General features: G+C 49.4%; 1 protein-coding gene across 1 annotated transcript; it reads right to left on the minus strand.

Annotated features, from left to right (window-relative positions):
- Positions 1-255: 255 nt before the first annotated feature.
- On the minus strand, positions 256-20,117 carry rsph4a (radial spoke head component 4A). Its single transcript, XM_067974762.1, has 6 exons — positions 19,629-20,117; positions 12,255-12,489; positions 9,957-10,715; positions 3,917-4,058; positions 2,076-2,193; positions 256-683 (listed from the first exon to the last, which is right to left on the minus strand). Exons 1-6 carry the CDS (start codon positions 19,835-19,837, stop codon positions 443-445), a joined length of 1,704 nt encoding a protein of 567 aa, XP_067830863.1. The 5' UTR covers positions 19,838-20,117; the 3' UTR covers positions 256-442.
- Positions 20,118-21,444: the final 1,327 nt, after the last annotated feature.

A 21,444-nucleotide genomic window follows, 5' to 3' on the forward strand; every position in this document is an offset into this window, starting at 1 on the left:
TCTCTCCGCTCCCCCCTCTCCCTCACTCTCCGCTCCCCCCTCTCCCTCACTCTCCGCTCCCCCTCTCCCTCACACTTTGCGCCTTCTGTCCCTCACAAACTGCTTCCTCACACCATGTGCTTTCCATCCCATCTTCTCTGTCCATCGCCCGGCTTCTCCAGTGTTTGTCCGTTTATCGGTCTGGGTGATGGCATTTTATCCCAGTCAAAGTAAATGCTTGGATTTTCCTGATGCAGTAAGAATCTTTATTATCCACTATGCATCTATAATCTAGAAATCAAAGCATTTACAGATTTAATATTCTTTGAAGTGTGGGTAGGGGTTGCAGCTGCAGTGTCTGTCTGTAAACTGCAAATATTCCACACCAATAGATTTCATCTTAATTTTTAAAAAACAGAAAGAAAAGATTTCAAATATTTATCTCTGAAGATTGTGGCCTAGTTCAGTTGTCTTCTTCATCCTCCTCCTCTTCTTCTTCCTCCTCTTCCTCGGCCTCCTCTGCTGCCGCCAGCCGCTCCTCCATCGCTGCCCGCAGCGCCTGCTCCTCTTCCACAGTCGGATCATCGACCTCGGTGGTCTCTGGACCGCTGGCAAACTCCGCCTGCACCATCGGGGCTGAGGGAGGGCTGTAGTTTTCGGGGCTGTATTTGTGACCCCAGCCCAAATAAATGTTCTCAAATTTCCTGTTGAACAGAAAGACATTTTCTGCAAAAAAATGTACACCTGCGACGGAACCATGCCTGGGGGGGTGTGGGGGGAGCCCAGTGATCAGGGGGGCGGGGGACAGCCCAGTGATCGGGGGTGGGGTGGGGGACAGCCCAGTGATCGGGGGGTGGGGGGAGCAGCCCAGTGATCGGGGGGTGGGGGGAGCAGCCCAGTGATCGGGGGGTGGGGGGAGCAGCCCAGTGATCGGGGGGGTGGGGGGAGCAGCCCAGTGATCGGGGGGTGGGGGGAGCAGCCCAGTGATCGGGGGGTGGGGGGAGCAGCCCAGTGATCGGGGGGTGGGGGGAGCAGCCCAGTGATCGGGGGGTGGGGGGAGCAGCCCAGTGATCGGGGGGTGGGGGGAACAGCCTAGTGATCGGGGGGTGGGGGGAGCAGCCCAGTGATCGGGGGGTGGGGGGGGGAGTGTAATTAGCCCTGTGAATGAGTGGGGCAGCCCTGTGATCAGGTGGGGGTGTGGTTAGCCCTGTGATTGAGTTGGGGGGGGGTGTAGTTAGCCCTGTGATTGAGTGGGGGGGTATAGTTAGCCCTGTGATCGAGTGGGTGGGGGTGTGGTTAGCCCTGTGATCGAGTGGGTGGGGGTGTGGTTAGCCCTGTGATCGAGTGGGTGGGGGTGTGGTTAGCCCTGTGATTGAGTTGGGGGGGGGGGGGGGGTGTGGTTAGCCTTGTGATCGAGTGGGTGGGGGTGTGGTTAGTCCTGTGATCGAGTGGGTGGGGGTGTGGTTAGCCCTGTGATCGAGTGGGTGGGGGTGTGGTTAGCCCTGTGATCGAGTGGGTGGGGGTGTGGTTAGCCTTGTGATCGAGTGGGTGGGGGTGTGGTTAGTCCTGTGATCAAGTGGGGGGACATAGCTCTGTAATCAGGTGGGGGTGTGGTTAGTCCTGTGATTGAGTGGGTGGGGGTGTGGTTAGTCCTGTGATCGGCTGGTCCAGATCTTTTCTAGCACCTGGTGTATTGTGACATTCTTTTTTATTCGGGGTAATTAAATCTCATATAATTATCGCGTTCCCTTTTCCTAATGAGTATTTCACTTGTTCAAGTAAGTTAACTTCAATTTGTTAATCTACAGCAAGGTACCTTGACTTCAAGCTTTGAAGGTTGTCCCTGCGTTTCTGTTTACCACAGGTGTCATCCTGTGGCCTCGCTGAGATTTAAGGGCATTCGTCAGCACTCTGAGTTCCCTATCTCAGCCATGCCACCGTGGGGAGGCACCACGGGAATACCAGTTGCTTCGCCCAACACAGGAGAGCTGTCACTGGCCAGTGCCAACACTGGCTGAAGGAGGAAGGTAAATGCTGAGCGGCCTGTCCAACATGTCCAAAGCCAGTGGAAACCGCCCAAGGCAATGGATACTCACTTTCCGATTACAAAGGTGCAAGCTCCTGGCCAGAGGTTGGACCGCATCACAGCAATGGCGTACTGCGGGATCAGATGGGATGAAGGCTTCACCGCCCAGGGAGGGACATTACTGACCTCTGAAACAATTAAAGACAAGTAGTGATGCATCATAAGCATTTCATTTACATACAACATCATCACAGGAAGGAACACTGCAGAGTTCTTTCTTCCATGTTTCTCCCCATCCCTGTTTCTCTTGGGGTTCGCTTCATGGGACTTAGAGGATGGGACCAGTAGATGTGCAAGGAGTTGGGTAGGTGGGATTGGGGAGTTGGTGAGAAGTTGGGTAGGTGGGGCTGGGGGAATATGGTGAGAAGTTCGGTAGGTGGGGCTGGGGGAATATGGTGAGAAGTTGGGTAGGTGGGGTTGGGGGAATATGGTGAGAAGTTGGGTAGGTGGGGCTGGGGGAATATGGTGAGAAGTTGGGTAGGTGGGGCTGGGGAATATGGTGAGAAGTTGGGTAGGTGTGGTTGGGGGAATATGGTGAGAAGTTGGGTAGGTGGGGCTGGGGGAATATGGTGAGAAGTTGGGTAGGTGTGGCTGGGGAATATGGTGAGAAGTTCGGTAGGTTCGGCTGGGGGATATGGTGAGAAGTTGGGTAGGTGGGGCTGGGGGAATATGGTGAGAAGTTCGGTAGGTGGGGCTGGGGAATATGGTGAGAAGTTGGGTAGGTGGGGCTGAGGGATATGGTGAGAAGTTCGGTAGGTGGGGCTGGGGGATATGGTGAGAAGTTGGGTAGGTGGGGCTGAGGGATATGGTGAGAAGTTGGGTAGGTGGGGCTGGGGGAATATGGTGAGAAGTTCGGTAGGTGGGGCTGGGGAATATGGTGAGAAGTTGGGTAGGTGGGGCTGGGGGAATATGGTGAGAAGTTCGGTAGGTGGGGCTGGGGAATATGGTGAGAAGTTGGGTAGGTGGGGTTGGGGGAATATGGTGAGAAGTTGGGTAGGTGGGGCTGGGGAATATGGTGAGAAGTTCGGTAGGTGGGGCTGGGGAATATGGTGAGAAGTTCGGTAGGTGGGGTTGGGGGATATGGTGAGAAGTTGGGTAGGTTGGGCTGGGGAATATGGTGAGAAGTTGGGTAGGTGGGGCTGGGGAATATGGTGAGAAGTTGGGTAGGTGTGGTTGGGGGAATATGGTGAGAAGTTGGGTAGGTGGGGCTGGGGGAATATGGTGAGAAGTTGGGTAGGTGAGGCTGGGGAATATGGTGAGAAGTTCGGTAGGTTGGGCTGGGGAATATGGTGAGAAGTTGGGTAGGTGGGGCTGGGGAATATGGTGAGAACTTGGGTAGGTGGGGCTGGGGAATATGGTGAGAAGTTCGGTAGGTGGGGTTGGGGGATATGGTGAGAAGTTGGGTAGGTTGGGCTGGGGAATATGGTGAGAAGTTGGGTAGGTGGGGCTGGGGAATATGGTGAGAAGTTGGGTAGGTGGGGCTGGGGGATATGGTGAGAAGTTGGGTAGGTGGGGCTGGGGAATATGGTGAGAAGTTGGGTAGGTGGGGCTGGGGGATATGGTGAGAAGTTGGGTAGGTGGGGCTGGGGGATATGGTGAGAAGTTGGGTAGGTGGGGCTGGGGGATATGGTGAGAAGGTTCATAGGGACTGGTTCTGTGCAAATGGGACAGATTTGATAGGCCTAATGGTCTTTTCCTGCTCCTAAAAAATCTTCTGTTCTCATTAGTCAGAGCCTTCAGGAGAGAAGGGAAGAAATTCAGCAAAAAAAAAGGAAAATTACATGAAAAATAAACTGAAATACTGTCCTGCTGCATTCAGTTTGGGACTTATTCTGATAATGTCTCTATTACCTACATCCTCAGACAAGGGAGTTAGGAGAGGTGGCCCGACCTCTGGCTCAGGCTCGTCTGGTGCCTCTTTCTCCTCTTCCTCTTCCTCCTCCTCAAAATCCTCCTCCTTTTTCTGAACGACATTGAACCAAACAGAGCGGCCCTGCAGTCAGAGAAAGCAATTTCAATTAAGAGGCTAAACCGCTAGAATAGGAATCAATTTGCGTAGCGGGGAAGGGGCCGGGTGTGAAGTCACACTGCAACGCGTGCAGCGATGCTTTTACTAGGTCACAACAACAACAACTTGGACTCCTGCGCGTCCCCGATTTCCTTCGCCCCCACCACTGGCGGCCGTGCCTTCAGCCTTAGAAGGCCCTAAGCTCTGGAGTTCCCTCCTTAGACCTCTCCGCCTCTCTATCCTCCTTTAAGACGCTCCTTCAAACCTACCTTTTTGACCAAGCTTTTGGTCACATGTCCTAATATCTCCTTATGTGGCTCGGTGTCAAATTTTGTGAAACGCCTTGAGACCCTTTTACTATATTAAAGGCCCTGTATAAATGCAAGTTGTTGTTGGTTACTGCACTAAATAGAAGTTCAATTGTTTATTAGGAACACAGGATCAGGAGTAGGCCACTTCTTTGTATTCGCGCCACCTCGGGGATCATCCCCACAGAGAAATTGTTCACGACTTAAGAACATAAGAAATAGGAGCAGGAATAGGCCATACGGCCCCTCTAGCCTGCTCCTCCATTCAATAAGATCATGGCTGATCTTCTACCTCAACTCCACTTTCCCCATATCCCTTGATTCCCCTTAGTGTCCAAACATCTATCGATCTCAGTCTTGAATATACTCAACGACTGAGCATCCACAGCCCTCTGGGGTAGAGAATTCCAAAGATTCACGACCCTCTGAATGAAGGAATTTTTCCTCATCTCAGTCCTAAATGGCCGATCCCTTATCCTGAGACTATGCCCCCTAGTTCTAGACTCTCCAGCCAGGGGATCAGCCTCTCAGCATCTACCCTGTCAAGCCCTCTAAGAATTTTATACTTTTCAATGAGATCACCTCTCATTCTTCTAAGCTCCAGAGCCTATAGGCCCATTCTACTCAACCTCTCCTCATAGGACAACCCTCTCATCCCAGGAATCAATCTATTGAACCTTTGTTGCACCCCCTCTAAAGGCAAGTAGGTTCTTCCTTAGATAAGGAGACCAAAACTGTACACAGTACTCCAGATGTGGTCTCACCAGAGCCGTATATAATTGCAACAAAACCTCCTTACTCTTATACTCCAACCCCCTTGCAATAAAGACTAACATACCATTTGCCTTCCTAATTGCTTGCTGCACCTGCACGTTAACTTTCTGTGATCCACCTCGGACGGTTAGCATTGTCCAGACACCTGAGCCACTGGCTGCTCTCCGGGGAGGTCACGCAATTGCCGTTGCCGAATAGTGTCAGCGGCCACGGCTTTGGAGGGCCCGCCTAGTCCCCCGGGATCCATCCAGCTCCGTGTCCCGCCCTGCTGAGTAAGTCCGGGACGTTGGCCAAGAACGAAGGCGTCCCTGATGAAAGCTCTACCCCCATGCTCTGCGTTCACATGCAGGGTCCTCGGTTTGGGCATCGCAGGCAACTGGCACAAGAAGACCACCAAAACTGAGCGAAATTTTAAAAAAATTTCCAGAGAACAATTTCCAGACTGCAGGGGTGAGGCTCTGCAGCTTTAATTGCTCCTTTTGTTGGCCTCCGGGGCTGAGAGTCAGGTGAGGGTCATAGGTCACAATCAATAGAATCATAGAATCATTACAGCACAAAAAGAGGCCATTCAGTCCATCAAGCCTGTGCCGGCTCTTTGTAAGAGCAATCCAGTTAGTCCCACTCCCCCGCTCTTTCCCCGTCACCCACTCCATTATATTCCAGTCTTAAGTGGCTGCCGTGTAACTCCAGCATATTGGCGATCGTCATTGACTGCAACGGTAGGCTGAGTGACGAGGACAAACTTTAATTGGCTCAGGCGAGGCTATTGGCGCAAATGTTCCAGCTAAAACTGCACAACGCAACTCGTGGCGTGACTTGTTTACCCCATTATTTACTGGGACTTTTAGGTATTAATAATGGCGCACGCCATTAAATGCAAGTTCCCAGCAATTTCAGGCCCACAATCTTTCTCTCAATCACCGAAAGTGCCAAACCGCAGCTCTCTGGCAATCACCGAAAGTGCCAGGCTGCCCATTATGCCCAATTCACAGCAGGCTCCCAATTTTTGGGCATGTATCATTAACTCGGAACACTCTGTCCTAACAGCCCAGTCACTGCCCGCCCTCTCATCCAGGGATACTGGAACCACAGAACCATAGAAAGGAAACAGCACAGAAGGGGGCCATTCGGCCCATCATGTCCGCACCGGCTCGAAGAACAACCAGGTGCCCATTCTAATCCCACCTTCCAGCACCCGGTCCGTAGCTCTGCAGCTTACAGCACTTTAGGTGCAGGTCCAGGTACTTTTTAAAAGAGTTGAGGGTCCCTGCCTCTACCACCAATTCGGCCAGCGAGTTCCACACACCCACCGCCCTCTGGGTAAAAAAGATTTTCCTCGTGTCCCCTCTAATCCTTCTGCCAATCAGCTTAAATCTATGTCCTCTAGTTCTTGAACTCTACGCTAGGGGAAACAGGTACTTCCTGTCTACTCTATCTGGGCCCCTCATAACTTTGTACACCTGAATCAAGTCACCCCTCAGCCTCCTCTGCTCCAAAGAAAACAACCCCAGCCTATCCAATCTCTCCTCGTAGCTGCAATTTTCAAACCCTGGCAACATTCTTGTAAATCTTCTCTGCACTCTCTCCTGAGCAATTACATCCTTCCTGTAATGTGGTGACCAGAACTGCGCACAATACTCCAGCTGTGGCCTTACCAGCATTTTATACAGTTCCATCATTACATCCCTGCTTTTGTATTCTATACCTCGGCTAATAACGGACAGCATTCCGTATGCCTTCTTCACAACCTTATCTAGCTGTACTGCCACCTTCAGGGACCTGTGCACATGCACTCCAAGGTCTCTCACTTCCTCGACCCCTCTCAATATATTCAGTTTACTGTGTATTCCCTTTTACTGTTTGCCCTCCCTAAGTGCATTACCTCACACTTCTCTGGGTTGAACTCCACTTGCCACTTTTCTGCCCACTCGACCAACCCATTGATATCTTCTTCATTGACAGCTATCCTCTTCACTATCAACTACGCGGCCAATTTTTGTGTTGTCTGCAAATTTGCCAATCATACCCCCTACATTCAAGTCCCATTCATTAATATCTACCACAAACAGCAAGGGACCCAACAATGAGCCCTGTCGCACATCACTGGAAACAGATTTCCATTCGCAAAGACATCCATCGACTTTTACCCTTTGTTTCCTGTCACTGAGCCAATTTTGGATCCAATTCGCCACATTTCCCTGAATCCCATGGGCTTTTACCTTTCTGACCAGTCTGCCATGTGGGACCTTGTCAAATGCCTTACTAAAATCCATGTAGACAACATCCACTGCACCACCCTCATCAATCCTCCTTGTCACTTCCTCAAAGAATTTAATCAGATTTGTAAGGCATGACCTTCTCTGAACAAATCCATGCTGACTATCCCTGATTAAACCATGCCTTTCCAAGTGACAGTTTATCCTATCTCTCAGTATTGATTCTAATAGTTTGCCCACCACCGAGGTAAGACTGACCGGCCTAGAATTGTTCAGCCTTTCCCTCGTACCCTTTTTAAACAATGGTACCTCCCCCTGTATCTAGTGAGGATTGGAAAATGATCCTCAGAGCATCCGCTATTTCCTCCCTGACTTCCTTCAATAGCCTAGGAAACAATCCATCCGGCCCTGGTGACTTATCAACTTTCAAGGATTCCAGACCCTCTAGTACTTCCTCTCTCGTTATGTTTACCTTATCCAATATTTCACACCTCTCCTCTTTAACTACTACGTCCGGATCATCCCTTTCCTTTGTGAATACGAAGGCAAAATATTCATTTAAAACCCTACCCACATCCTCTGCTTCTACACTCAAGATACCCTTATCGTCCCTGATAGGTCCCACCTTTTCCTTATCAATCCTCTTGTTCTTAATGTACTGATAAAACATCTTTGGGTTTTCTTTAATCTTACTAGCTAATATTTCTTTCATGTCCTCACTTTGCTTTCCTTATTTCCTTTTTTACGTCATCCCTGTACTTTCTATACTCCTCTAGGCTTTCTACTGTATTTAGTTTTCTGTGACAGTCATAAGCTTTCTTTTTCTGCTTTATCTTGCCCCGTATACTTCTGGACAACCAGGGGGCTCTAAATTTGGCAGTGCCACCCTTTTTCTTTGAGGGGACGTGTCTGCATTGTACCCATAGCATTTCACTTGTTAGTGCCTCCTACTGGCTTGCCACTGATTTGTCCTCAAGTAATTGTGTCCAGTCCACTTCTGCCAAATCACCTATTAGTTCTGTAAAATTTGCCTTCCCCCAATTTAAAAAGTTTACTCCTGATTTAATTCTGTCCTTTTCCATAATAGTGCTAAAACTAACTGAATTGTGGTCACTATCCCCAATATGGTCACCCACAGTCACTTCACCCACTTGCCCATCTTCATTTCCCAGGACTAAATCTAGAATTGCATCCCCTCTTGTTGGGCTTGTCACATACTGGCTAAAAAAGTTCTCCTGGACACCGATCAAGAATTTTGCACCCTCTGTGCCCCTCACACTGTTTGAATCCCAGTTGATAGTAGGGGACTTCAACTGCCCTAACATTATTGCCCTCTTATTTTTGCATTCAGAAATTTGCCTACATATTTGTTCTTCTATCTCCCTTTTGCTATTCGGGGGTCTATAGTACACTCCTAGTAGTGTGACTGCCCCTTTTTTATTTCTTAGTTCAACCCATATGGCCTCGATTGATGATCCATTTAGCATATCATCCCTTCTTTTTTATCACCCGCTCTATCCTGCCTAAAAACTCTATATCCAGGGATATTGAGCTGCCAATTATCCCCCTCTTTAAGCCAGGTTTCCGTTATATCAATGATATCATGCTGCCATGTGTCTATCTGTGCCCTTAGCTTATCTGCTTTGTTTGTAATACTCCTTGCATTGAAGTATATTCCCTTTAACCCCGTCAAATCCCTGTGCTGATCACTATTTAACCTTTGCTTCTTTTGCCTTTCTGAGTCGCTAACTACGTCACTAACTGCTTTTCTACTTCCCGTTTCCTGGTCTGAATTTGTCCTATCTGTACCTGCCCTTTGGTTCCCATCCCCCTGCCATACTAGTTTAAACCCTCCCCAACAGAACTAGCAAATGCCCCCGCGAGGATATTGGTCCCAGTTCTGCTTGGGTGCAACCCGTCCAGCTTGTACAGGTCCCGCCTTTCCCAGAATCGGTCCCAATGCCTCAGGAATTTAAACTCCTCCCTCCTACACCATCTCTCTCAAGCCATGCATTCATCTGGTCTATTCTCCTATTTCTGCTCTCGCTAGCACGTGGCACTGGGAGTAATCCTGAGATTACTACCTTAGAGGTCCTGCTTTTTAATTTATTTCCTAACTCCCTATATTCTGCTTGCAGGACCTCGTCCCTTTTTTTACCGATGTCGTTGGCACCGATATGGACCACGACCTCTGGCTGTTCACCCTCCCCCTTCAGAATGTCCTGCAGCCGCTCCGTGACGTCCTTGACCCTAGCACCAGGGAGGCAACATCCCATCCTGGAGTCACATCTGCGGCCACAGAAACGCCTATCTGTTCCCCTTACGATGGAATCCCCTATCATTATTGCTCTCCCATTCTTTTTCCTCCCCTCCTGTGCAGCTGAGTCACTTGTGGTGCCACGGTCTTAGGTCTTGCTGCATTCCCCTGATAAACCATCTTCCCCAACAATATCCAAAGCGGAATATCTGTTTGAGAGGGAGATGGCCCCAGGGGACTCCTGTGAGAGTCACGTAGGTGAGGGATGAAGACTGGAAGAAAATAGAATGAAAAATGTTAAATGAAGAGCCAAGTGTGAATGTCATACCTGTGGGAGGATGTGTTGTGTGTGATGGACCCAATTGGCCAGAGTTTCCACCATCTCCGGTACGGGAATCCCTTCAAATTCTACATTCTCCTCGTAATTGTCCCTCACTGACCCTTCCTCCTCCTCCTCTTCCTCATCTCCAAACTGATAGAATCCGAGCGGGCTGATCTGTGTGCCAGCAGATATCCGGGCAATCTGTGCCCTCAGATAATTCATCTCATTACCAGGAAATGGTGGGTAACTGATGACGGGGGCTTCCAAGTTGCCGGTAAAGAATTTCTTGATCTTCCTGGCTACTGTGATCTGTGCTGGTGTAACTGGGGGCAGTTTTGTCCACGCCTTGGCTGGTTCATTGCAAACAAAATAGGTATATCTGTTGGTGCCAGAGCGATTTGTCTCTTTTGGGATGACTGGCGGGGGTTTGTATGTTGATGCTGGAGGCTTGTCTTCTAACTCCTCGCCTTCTTCCTCTTCACCTTGTCTGGCCTCCTCTTTATCCTCTTCCTTTGCCTCTACCTCCTCCTCTTCCCCTAATTCCTCTATATCCTCCTCTCCTTCCCGATAATCCACCTCAGCTACGATGTAATTCTCACCGGTTCCTAAGACCTTCCCCCAGAACCGGCATTTCTGCAGCGGCTGGGAATCCACCAGTTGCTTCAGTGCCAGAAAGATGCGGTACATCTCCTCGTGGCTCAGGCCAACTCCCGCCTGCTCAAAGTAAAAGGCCAGCTCCATCACGTTCGGGAGAGGCGTCTCCACCTGCCAGAGAAAACAGAGTAGTGAGAGGACGAAGGGAGTAAATGGGAATGATACTGGAAGCATGTACCAAAAGAAAGAACTTACATTTACATAGCCCTTTCACCACCTCAGGACGCCCCAAGCGCTTTACAGCCAATGAAGTACTTTTGAAATGTAATCACTATTGTAATGTAGGAAACACGGCAGCCAAATTGTGCACAGCAAGCTCCCACAAACATCAATCTGATAAACGGACCAGATAATCTGCTTTTAATGTACGAGCCTAGTCAGCAGATGTTGGCAGCCTATTTGAGTATGGGGGAAGGTACTTCCATACCGCCCATCAAAAGAACTACATTTCAGGATGAATTACATAGGGCAGTTGCTGCTAAGATGGCAAAGCAATCCACTGTTGACGCAAATTACTTCAGTGGCCAAGTCCGATTCTACCTACGCATGCATTTCCCAGCAGAGGTCACTGGGATAGCAATCAACAGTGGTCAGGGTTGCTGAGGGCCATTTCAGTCCTCACACGGTCACCCGACTGTGATCAGTTGATTCAGTACGGACCAATAATTAATCTACTCAGTGCCTCAAACAGATGAGACAGCACGGGAGTTAGTGCCCGACTCTAAGCCTCCAAGACACCACGCCACCCATCCAGCCCTCTGTACTTCTCCGTCCTACAATACTCTACATCTGATATCTACCCAATTCGATGCAATACCACAATGCAAGCATCCAACACAGCCCTATAGGCGAGGACAGGCCAGGGAATGAGGTTTCCTGATGTTAAGTGAATGAAATTAGTTTGTGGGCAGAATGTTGCCAGGAATAAGAACATAAGACCATGAGAAATAGGAGCAGGAGTAGGCCATACGGCCCCTCGAACCTGCTCTACCATAAGATCATGGCTGATCTTCGACCTCAACTCCACTTTCCCACCCGATCCCCATATCCATTAATTCTCTTAGATTCCAAAAATCTATCAATCTCAGCCTTGAATATACTCAACGACTCAGCATCCACAGCCCTCTGGGGTAGAGAATTCCAAAGATTCACAAACATCTGAGTGAAGAAATTCCTCCTCATCTCTGTCTTAAATGGCCGACCCCTTATCCTGAGACTATGCCCTCTAGCTCTAAACTCTCTAGACAGGGGAAACAACCTCTCTGCATCTACCCAGTCCAGTCCTCTCAGAATTTTGTATGTGTCAATAAGATCACCTCTCATTCATCTAAACTCCAGAGAATATAGGTCCATTCTACTCAATCTCTCCTCGTAGGACAACCCTCTCATCCCAGGAATCAATCTAGTGAACCTTCGCTGCAGTGCCTCTAAGGCAAGTATATCCTTCCTTAGATAAGGAGACCAAAACTATACGCAGTATTCCATGTGAGGTCTCACCAAAGCCCTGTACAATTGTAGCAAGATTTCCTTACTCTTGTACTCCAACTCCCTTGCAATAAAGTCCAAAATATCATTTGCTAATCTCCAACCTCAATGTCACTGAGGACTGTATATCAGCGGGCCACTAAACCTCATGAAAACAGTATTTACCGCTTCCTCCTCATGTTCCACCCCCTCTTCTTCCTCGATTGCCTTTGTAAAGAGAGCTTTCTGGATCTCAGCCAGACTGAATGCCATTGAACTCTCATAGTCATCACGCAGCGTGTCCATCTTCTTGGAGAACAGTGACCTCTTCACCTCTTTGCTGATATCTTCAATGATGTCCACAGCATTGTTGGGCCGCTCGTCCAGCAGTTTGGTCATCACCTGTGACAGATGATCGTAGCTAAAGGGGAAATAACGAAGAGGCTGAAAAGACATTACGTTGATCTGTTTTAGTGTCACCTACAAACATACGAACATGCGAATTAAGAGCAGGAGTAGGCTATTTGGCCCCTCGAGCTTGCTCTGCCATTTGATAAGATCGTGGCTGATCTGATTGCGACCTCAACCCTACTTTCCCGTCTACCTACTATAACCTTTGACTCCCTTGTTAATCAGGAATCTATCTAACTCAGCCTTAAAAATATTCAATGACCCTGCCTCCACCGCTCTCTGGGGAAGGGAGTTCAACAGACTCACGATCCTCAGAGAAAAAAATTCTCCTCATCTCCGTCTTATTTTTAAACTGTGTCCCCTAGTTCTAGTCTCTCCCACAAGGGGAAACACCCTCTCAGCATCTACCCCTTCAAGTCCCCTCAGGATCTTATATGTTTCAATAAGATCACCTCTCATTCTTCTAAACTCCAATGTATACAGACCCAACCTTTCCTCATAAGATAAGATAACCCCCTCATCCCAGGAATCAGTCGAGTGAACCTTCCCTGAACCGCCTCCAAAGCAATTATGTCCTTTCTTAAATAAGGAGACCAAAACTACACACAATATTCTAGATGTGGTCTCACCAATGCCCTGTACAACTGTAGCAAAACATCTCTACTTTTATATTCCATTCCCCTTGCAATAAATGATAACATTCCATTTGCCTTCCTAATTACTTACTTGCTGTACCTGCATACTAACTTTTTGTGATTCATGTACTAGGACACCCAGATCCCTCTGTACCTCAGAGTTCTGCAATCTCTCTCATTTAAATAATATACTGCTTTTTTATTCCTCCTGCCAAAGTGGACAAGTTCACACTTTCCCACATTATACTCCATCTGCCAAATTTTGGCCCACTTACTTAACCTATCTATATCCCTTTGCAGACTCCTTACGTCCTCTTCACAACTTACTTTCCTACCTACCTTTGTGTCATCAGCAAAATTAGCAACCATACATTCGGTCCCTTCCAAGTCATTGATATAGATTGTAAATAGTTGAGGCCCCAGCACTGATCCCTGTGGCACTCTACGCGTTACATCTTGCCAACCTGAAAATGACCCATTTATGCCTACTCTCTGCTTCCAGTTAACTAACCAATCCTTTTTTTTTATTCATTCATGGGAAGTGGGTGACGCTGGCAAGGCCAGCATTTATTGCCCATCCAAAATTGCCCTCGAGAAGGTGGTGGTGAGCCGCCTTCTTGAACCGTTGTAGTCCGTGTGGTGAAGGTTCTCCCACAGTGCTGTTAGGTAGGGAGTTCCAGGATTTTGACCCAGCGACGATGAAGGAACGACGATATATTTCCAAGTCGGGATGGTGTGTGACTTGGAGGGGAACGTGCAGGTGTTGTTGTTCCCATGTGCATGCTGCCCTTGTCCTTCTAGGTGGTAGAGGTTGTGGGTTTGGAAGGTGTTGTCAAAGAAGCCTTGGCGAGTTGCTGCAGTGCATCCTGTGGATGGTACACACTGCAGCAACTGTGCGCTAGTGGTGAAGGGAGTGAATGTTTAGGGTGGTGGATGGGGTGCCAATCAAGCGGGCTGCTTTGTCCTGAATGGTGTCGAGCTTCTTGTGTGTTGTTGGAGCTGCACTCATCCAGGCAAGTGGAGAGTATTCCATCACACTCCTGACTTGTGCCTTGTAGATGGTGGAAAGGCTTTGGGGAGTCAGGAGGTGAGTCACTCGCCGCAGAATACCCAGCCTCTGACCTGCTCTTGTAGCCACGGTATTTATGTGGCTGGTCCAGTTAAGTGTCTGGTCAATGGTGACCCCCAGGACGTTGATGGTGGGGGATTCGATGTTAGTAATGCCACTGAATGTCAAGGGGAGGTGGTTAGTTTCTCTCTTGTTGGAGATGGTTATTGCCTGGCACTAGTCTGGCGCAAATGTTACTTGCCACTTATCAGCCCAAGCCTGGATATTGTCCAGATCTTGCTGCATGCGGGCATGGACTGCTTCATTATCTGAGGGGTTGCGAATGGAACTGAACACTGTGCAATCATCAGCGAACATCCCCATTTCTGACCTTATGATGGATGGAAGGTCATTGATGAAGCAGCTGAAGATGGTTGGGCCGAGGACACTGCCATGAGGGATTGGCCTCCAACAACCACTACCATCTTCCTTTGTGCTAGGCATGACTCCAATCCTTTATCCATGCTGATATGTTACCCCCTACACCATGAGCTTATTTTGTGTAGTAGCCTTTGATGTGGCACTTTGTCAAATGCCTTCTGGAAATCTAAGTACACCACATCCACAGGATCCCTTTTATTCACATTGCTTGTTACTTCCTCAAAGAACTCTAATCAATTAGTCAAACCTCCTACAGGATACCTCCTGCTCAACTTCAACCTTTTACAGATTTGTCTTCCTCCCATTTTCTTGCACCCTTTTGTCTCACCAGCTTAATTCCTTCTTCTCATGAAGGCGCTGCCTCTTGCCGAGGTACAATTCCACAGGCACTGGCTGCCCTTCAGTCCTTCACCCAAGCGGCCATTCCTTACTTGAGCCTTCACAGTGAGTGGGTCAGCAGGGCGTTTGACCGCAGAGGGAATCACAGTCCATCCTGATCACGAATAAGGGGCCACAGACACAAGATTAAGTGCAAGAGATTTAGAACCGAGGACAGGAGACACCACTTCACACACAGTTGTGAGGCTGTGAGACTCACTTCCGGGTTGAGGCAGAAACTGTGTCAACATTCAAGATTAGATTTGATGGGTGGGATGAAGGAAACGGGGCTGAAGGGATATGGGAACAAGGGGATTGGAACTATCTGCTCGCATGGAGGGTAAACACCCACACGGACTAGTTGGGCCAAATGGCCTATCTCCACGTTGTAACTTCTATGTATTTCTATGAGTCAGTGCGCACGTAATGCGTCAACACGTATGTAGTTTCCATCAGGCGACATTAAAGAGCTGATGGGAGAAGGAACACTGCCCATTTAGCACCTCCATTAGGAATCTTAAGACCAAGTGGAACTAACTCAGTGCACATCAACTTGGGACTTTCTATCTGAGGTGAAAGGTTAAGGTCCATAAGGCAGGAATCAGTGCACGACACCAAAGTTGAAAAGAGTAAAAGAGATGAGTTAAATCAAGTGGTGACTAGGCGACACCAATCCTGGGCTTAACAATGTTGTAGGGAGACTGAGGCAGGTTAAGATTTCCAGTTTTTGAGATCCAAGGAAAGAATGACTTTGGTAGGAAACAGTGCAATGAGTCTTAGTAGGAAGTCCATGTAGGATGGCATACATGGATTATAGGAGGAACAAAAGATGAAAGTCCAGGGGAACACTGACCATAGTAATATCAAAAAAACTAACAAAGACAGGAAAGGTTATGTGAGAAAGGTTATGTGAGAAAGGTTGGAGGCTAAAGAGGGACCACCTATCTAGGTCCAAAACGAGAAGTCATAAATATAAGATAGTCACTAATAAATCCAATAGGGAATTCAGGAGAAACTCTTTACCCAAAGAGTGGTGAGGATGTGGTACTTGCTACCACAAGGAGTAGTTGCATTTCAGGGAAAGCTAGGTAAGCTTCATGAGGGAGAAAGGAATAGAAGGATATGCTGATAGGGTGAGAAGAAGAGGAGTGGGAGGAGGCTCGTGTGGAGCATAAACGCCGCGATAGACCAGTTGGGCAGAATGGCCTGTTTCTGCACAGTAGACTCTCTGTAACCATCACGTGGGAAGCTTTTTCTTATATCTTCTCCAGGAACGCAAGATAGATGTTAACAAAGCCTCCCCAAATATGGGAGCAGGATTCAAGTCTTGGATGGACTTGGAATTTATAGTTAAGAGCTGTTGAAGGGAAAAGAAGTGCAGAGCATAAAAAAAAGAAAATGAAGCTTCTTAGGAGCAGCTTTAACAATGAAGATAGGATTTCCATTAGAGAGGTCAAGAATGTCAATAGACAAAGAACTAAAACTAGACCCATCAGAGAGTAAAAGGTGGTAGCTGCTGGTTAGACTTGTGACGGACATTAAAAAAACTGTGGTTCTGAAGGATTCTCGCTGCACCAAGGGGCAAGGGAGGATACGGGCGTGGTGATTTATCTGATGCACTGTGAGAGGACTGGGGGTTGGGAGCACAGAGAGTGGCCTGAAGGAAGCTGATGAAACGGAGACTGGAATTTCAGCAAACGAGTGGAGGTTCTTGACCAAAGTCAACAAGTTGGAGGAGGCATGTGAGCCAGAAAGCTCAGCTTAACCTTTCAGTGAGTTAACAACTGTACCGGTGGGACAGAGAGGGTGGAAAGGGGAATTCACAGGAATTAAAGAACAGCTTTCACAAGGAACCAGCACAGGATGTCAGCAGTGAATGCTGCTTTTTGAATAAAGCTTTGTAAAGCAGCTTTAATTGTGGAGAAAAAGTTAAGATTAGGCTGCTGCACACTGAAAGATAGACATTTATATGAGAGAACACAGAATGACAGGCATGAATGGGCTTTCAGAATGGGCGTGTAATTGCAAATGAATTTCAATATAGATAAGTGTGAGGTGGTGCATTTTGGTAAGAAGAACAAGGAGGCCACATACTGCTTGGACAATAAGAGTCCGAATGGGGTAGGGGAGCAAAGGATTCTAGAGTTACAGATACACAAATCACTAAAAGTAGCAACACAGGTTAATAAGCTTATAAAAAAAAAACCAAGCACTGGGGTTCATTTCCAGAGGGATAGAATTGAAAAGCAGAGAAGCTATGTTAAACTTGTATAGAACCTTGGTTGGACCACACTTGGAGAACTGTGCACAGTTCTGATCTTCATATTATAAAATGGATATAGAGGCACTGGTGAAGGGGCAAAAAGATTCACAAGGTTGACACCAGAACTGAGAGGATATACTTATCAGGAAAGGCTGAATAGGCTGGGAATCTTTTCTCTAGAAAAGAGAAGGCTGAGGGGTGACCTAATAGAGGTCTTTAAGATTATGAAAGGGTTTGATAGGGTAGACGTAAAGAAAATGTTTCCACTTGTGGGGGAGGCCAAAACTAGAGGCCGTAAATATAATAAACTAATAAATCCAATAGGGAATTCAGAAGAAACTTCTTTACCCAAAGAGTGGTGAGAGTGTTGTACACACTACCACAAGGAGCAGTTGAGGCAAAAAGCATTTGACGGGAAGCTAGATAAGCACACGAGGGAGAAAGGAATCGAAGGATATGCTGATAGGGTTAGAAGAGAGGGGGGAGGAGGCTCATGTGGAGCATAAACACCAGCATAGACCAATTAGGCCAAATGGCCTGTTTCTGTGCTGTAGACTCTATGTAAGTCTATGTGATAGAATCAGAAACCAATTCTATCCCTCTGGAATAGCTATGAAACCTTTCCATGCAGCTAAAATAAAATCAGCCACTTCAACTGACCCAACTGTTGCCCAAAGGTAAGGGCAACAGTTGGGCCAGGGAAAAATAGCAAAGAATTCTGAAAGATCATCCCAGTTAGCTGAGTTATTATTAATTGTATGATTTATATCAATGAGTGTTAATTGTATTGAGGTGGTGGGTATCAATTGGGGACTCTCTTGTATCCTTTTTATAGGAGAGCTTATCTAGGGTGTGGTGTGTGTGTAAGGGGAATCTCTGTGAATAAAGGCTTGGAAACAACTAAAGAGCAGGCTCTAGTATTCTATCCTTCACCACATGGCTATCCAATTTTAATAATTATGAGATTCACAAAATGGGGTCATGCTGGCCCAAAACGCAGCCAATACCTCCACCTGTAGCTGAGGGGGTGAGCTGTGCTTAATTTTGGATAGGCTACAGCTATAGGAAAGGCTTGGCCTGCAGCACATTTGGCTGGGAGCACAAAATCCAAAGAAGAAACAGCTCTTACAGGCCCGCAGCTCACCATAAAAGGGCAAGTTGCGATGGTGGCAGGAAAGCGAGTCCAATTGTTTACAATGGCATGGGGACACGTATACATGATACTGCTCTTTTTGATGCTGAAAGGTTGGAGATGCCTGCTGCAGGATGCGCAACAACAACTTGCATTTATATGGCGCCTTTAATGTTGTAAAACATCCCAAGGTGCTTTACAGGAGCGAATTTCAAACAAAATTTGTCACCAAGCCACATAAGGAGATATTAGGACAGGTGACCAAAGCTTGGTCAAAGAGGTAGGTTTTAAGAGCGTCTTAAAGGAGGATGGTGTTATTTGGGGCTGAAGATGTAGGTGCCAGCTGCACGGATGGAAGTCACTAACTGAGTCAATGCAGTGACCCAACTCCCTGGCTGCAAACGAAAAATAAACGTGCTGGTATGAAGAGCAAGGCATTTCTTACGAGGCCTATCAAGGGTGGCACAGATCGAAGTTGTGAACTTCTGCAAACTCAGGGAGGTCTGATTTCAAGCAATCTACACAAGATACAACATTGCCCTTAAGCTCCATCATGAGTGGTTACTGAATAATGGCTCCTGACATCCAGTTTCTGTGGTCAGATACTGTATCACAAAACTTAACTAAAAGCAAACCTTTTCTCTTTGTGAAGGATTAATATGAAGAGTCCCAATACCCAACTGCACTCGAGGTCACCTTGCTATCCAATGAAAGCAGTGCGTGGCCTCGCAAAGTTTACCCTCTGGTACTACGCAGGACAGGACTGTAGCATAGGAATCTGATAATGGCAAACGAGGGGCAGGGATATGAGGGGTAGTGAGGCGAGGGGAAGGGGCAGTGAGGCGAGGGGAAGGGGCAGTGAGGGGCATGTGCGGCAAGGGGAAGTGGCAGTGAAGTGAGGGGAAGGGGCAGTGAAGTGAGGGGTGGGGCAGTGAGGCGAGAGGAAGGGGCAGGGAGGGGAAGGGGATGTGAGGCAAGGTGAGGGGAAGGGGTATGAGGGGTAGTAGGTGAGGGGTAGTGAGGCGAGGGGAAGGGATGTGAGGGGTAGTGAGGCGAGGGGGGTAGTGAGGCGAGGGGAAGGGGTAGTGAGGCGAGGGGAAGGGATGTGAGGGGTAGTGAGGCGAGGGGGGTAGTGAGGCGAGGGGAAGGGATGTGAGGCGAGGGGAAGGGATGTGAGGAAAGGGGATGCAAGAAAATAATGAAAGTTAATCCAGTAATTTTTACGAGTTGCATTTTAAGGTTAAATACTCACAGGTTTTGGTTGGAAATAGTGCTTTTCTTTAGCAAATAAGCTTTTGCATTTCGGATCATAGTTTCATTTGAAAAATTCAGGTTACTCTCGGGCTCCATTTGCACCAACTGTTCCTGACTACTCACAGTGTCCTTCACTTTTGTTTTAGACAGGTTACTCTGAGACTCTGTCTGGTCCGGATTAGATATGTTATCTGGAAGTTGAGACATTTTTTTTGTTTCTTTCTTTCTACCTCTCTGTACTTTCTCCTATCTCTTTTTTTCTCAGGCACATTCCCTCTCTCTATTTCTTCCTTTCTCCCTCTTTTCCTCTCCCTTCCTATGCTGTCCTGCTCTACTTCTGAGTCTTCACTTTATTTTTTCCCCTTTCTCTCTATTTCCTTGTATTTCTCCCTTCCTTTATTTCTCTCTCTCTCCCTATTACCCTGTAACACTCTCTCTATTTCCCTCTGTTCTTCTCTCTCACTCTTAGGCCCTGTCAGGCTGGGCCTCTCCGTCTCCCAGGTGATTGTTGCCAACGTTCGGCGCGTTGCTAGGTAAAATCAAACAACCGCCGCCTGCGTCTTGCGTCACAGCAGGGATGAACGTTCCGGGCCGAGGGGGGAGAATGAGTCCTGGGGGGGGGGGGGGGGGGGGGAGAATGAGTCCTGGGGGGGGGGGGGGGAATGAGTCCTGGGGGGGGGGGGGGAATGAGTCCTGGGGGGGGGGGGGGGGGGGAATGAGTCCTGGGGGGGGGGGGGGGGGAATGAGTCCTGGGGGGGGGGGGGGGGAATGAGTCCTGGGGGGGGGGGGGGAATGAGTCCTGCGGGGGGGGGGGGGGGAATGAGTCCTGGGGGGGGGGGGGGGAAATGAGTCCTGGGGGGGGGAGAATGAGTCCTGGGGGGGGGGGGGAGAATGAGTCCTGGGGGGGGGGGGGGGGAGAATGAGTCCTGGGGGGGGGGGGGGGGAGAGAATGAGTCCTGGGGGGGGGGGGGGGGGGAGAATGAGTCCTGGGGGGGGGGGGGGGAGAATGAGTCCTGGGGGGGGGGGGGGGGAGAATGAGTCCTGGGGGGGGGGGGGGGGGGAAGAATGAGTCCTGGGGGGGGGGGGGGGGGGAGAATGAGTCCTGGGGGGGGGGGGGGGGGAGAATGAGTCCTGGGGGGGGGGGGGGGGAGAATGAGTCCTGGGGGGGGGGGGGGGGGAGAATGAGTCCTGGGGGGGGGGGGAGAATGAGTCCTGGGGGGGGGGGGGGGGGGGAGAATGAGTCCTGGGGGGGGGGGGGGGGAGAATGAGTCCTGGGGGGGGGGGGGAGAATGAGTCCTGGGGGGGGGGGGGAGAATGAGTCCTGGGGGGGGGGGGGGGGGGAGAATGAGTCCTGGGGGGGGGGGGGGGGGGGGAGAATGAGTCCTGGGGGGGGGGGGGGGGAGAATGAGTCCTGGGGGGGGGGGGGGGAGAATGAGTCCTGGGGGGGGGGGGGGGGGAGAATGAGTCCTGGGGGGGGGGGGGGAGAATGAGTCCTGGGGGGGGGGGGGGGGGAGAATGAGTCCTGGGGGGGGGGGGGGGGGGAGAATGAGTCCGGGGGGGGTGGAGAATGAGTCCTGGGGGGGGGGGGGGGGGGGAGAATGAGTCCTGGGGGGGGGGGGGGGGGGGAGAATGAGTCCTGGGGGGGGGGGGGGGAGAATGAGTCCTGGGGGGGGGGGGGGGGGGAGAATGAGTCCTGGTGGGGGGGGGGGGAGAATGAGTCCTGGGGGGGGGAAGAATGAGTCCGGGGGGGGGGGAGAATGAGTCCTGGGGGGGGGGGGGGGGAGAATGAGTCCTGGGGGGGGGGGGGGGAGAAT

The sequence above is a fragment of the Heptranchias perlo genome, chromosome 41, assembly GCF_035084215.1.
Source record: "Heptranchias perlo isolate sHepPer1 chromosome 41, sHepPer1.hap1, whole genome shotgun sequence".
Lineage (NCBI taxonomy): Eukaryota > Metazoa > Chordata > Chondrichthyes > Hexanchiformes > Hexanchidae > Heptranchias > Heptranchias perlo.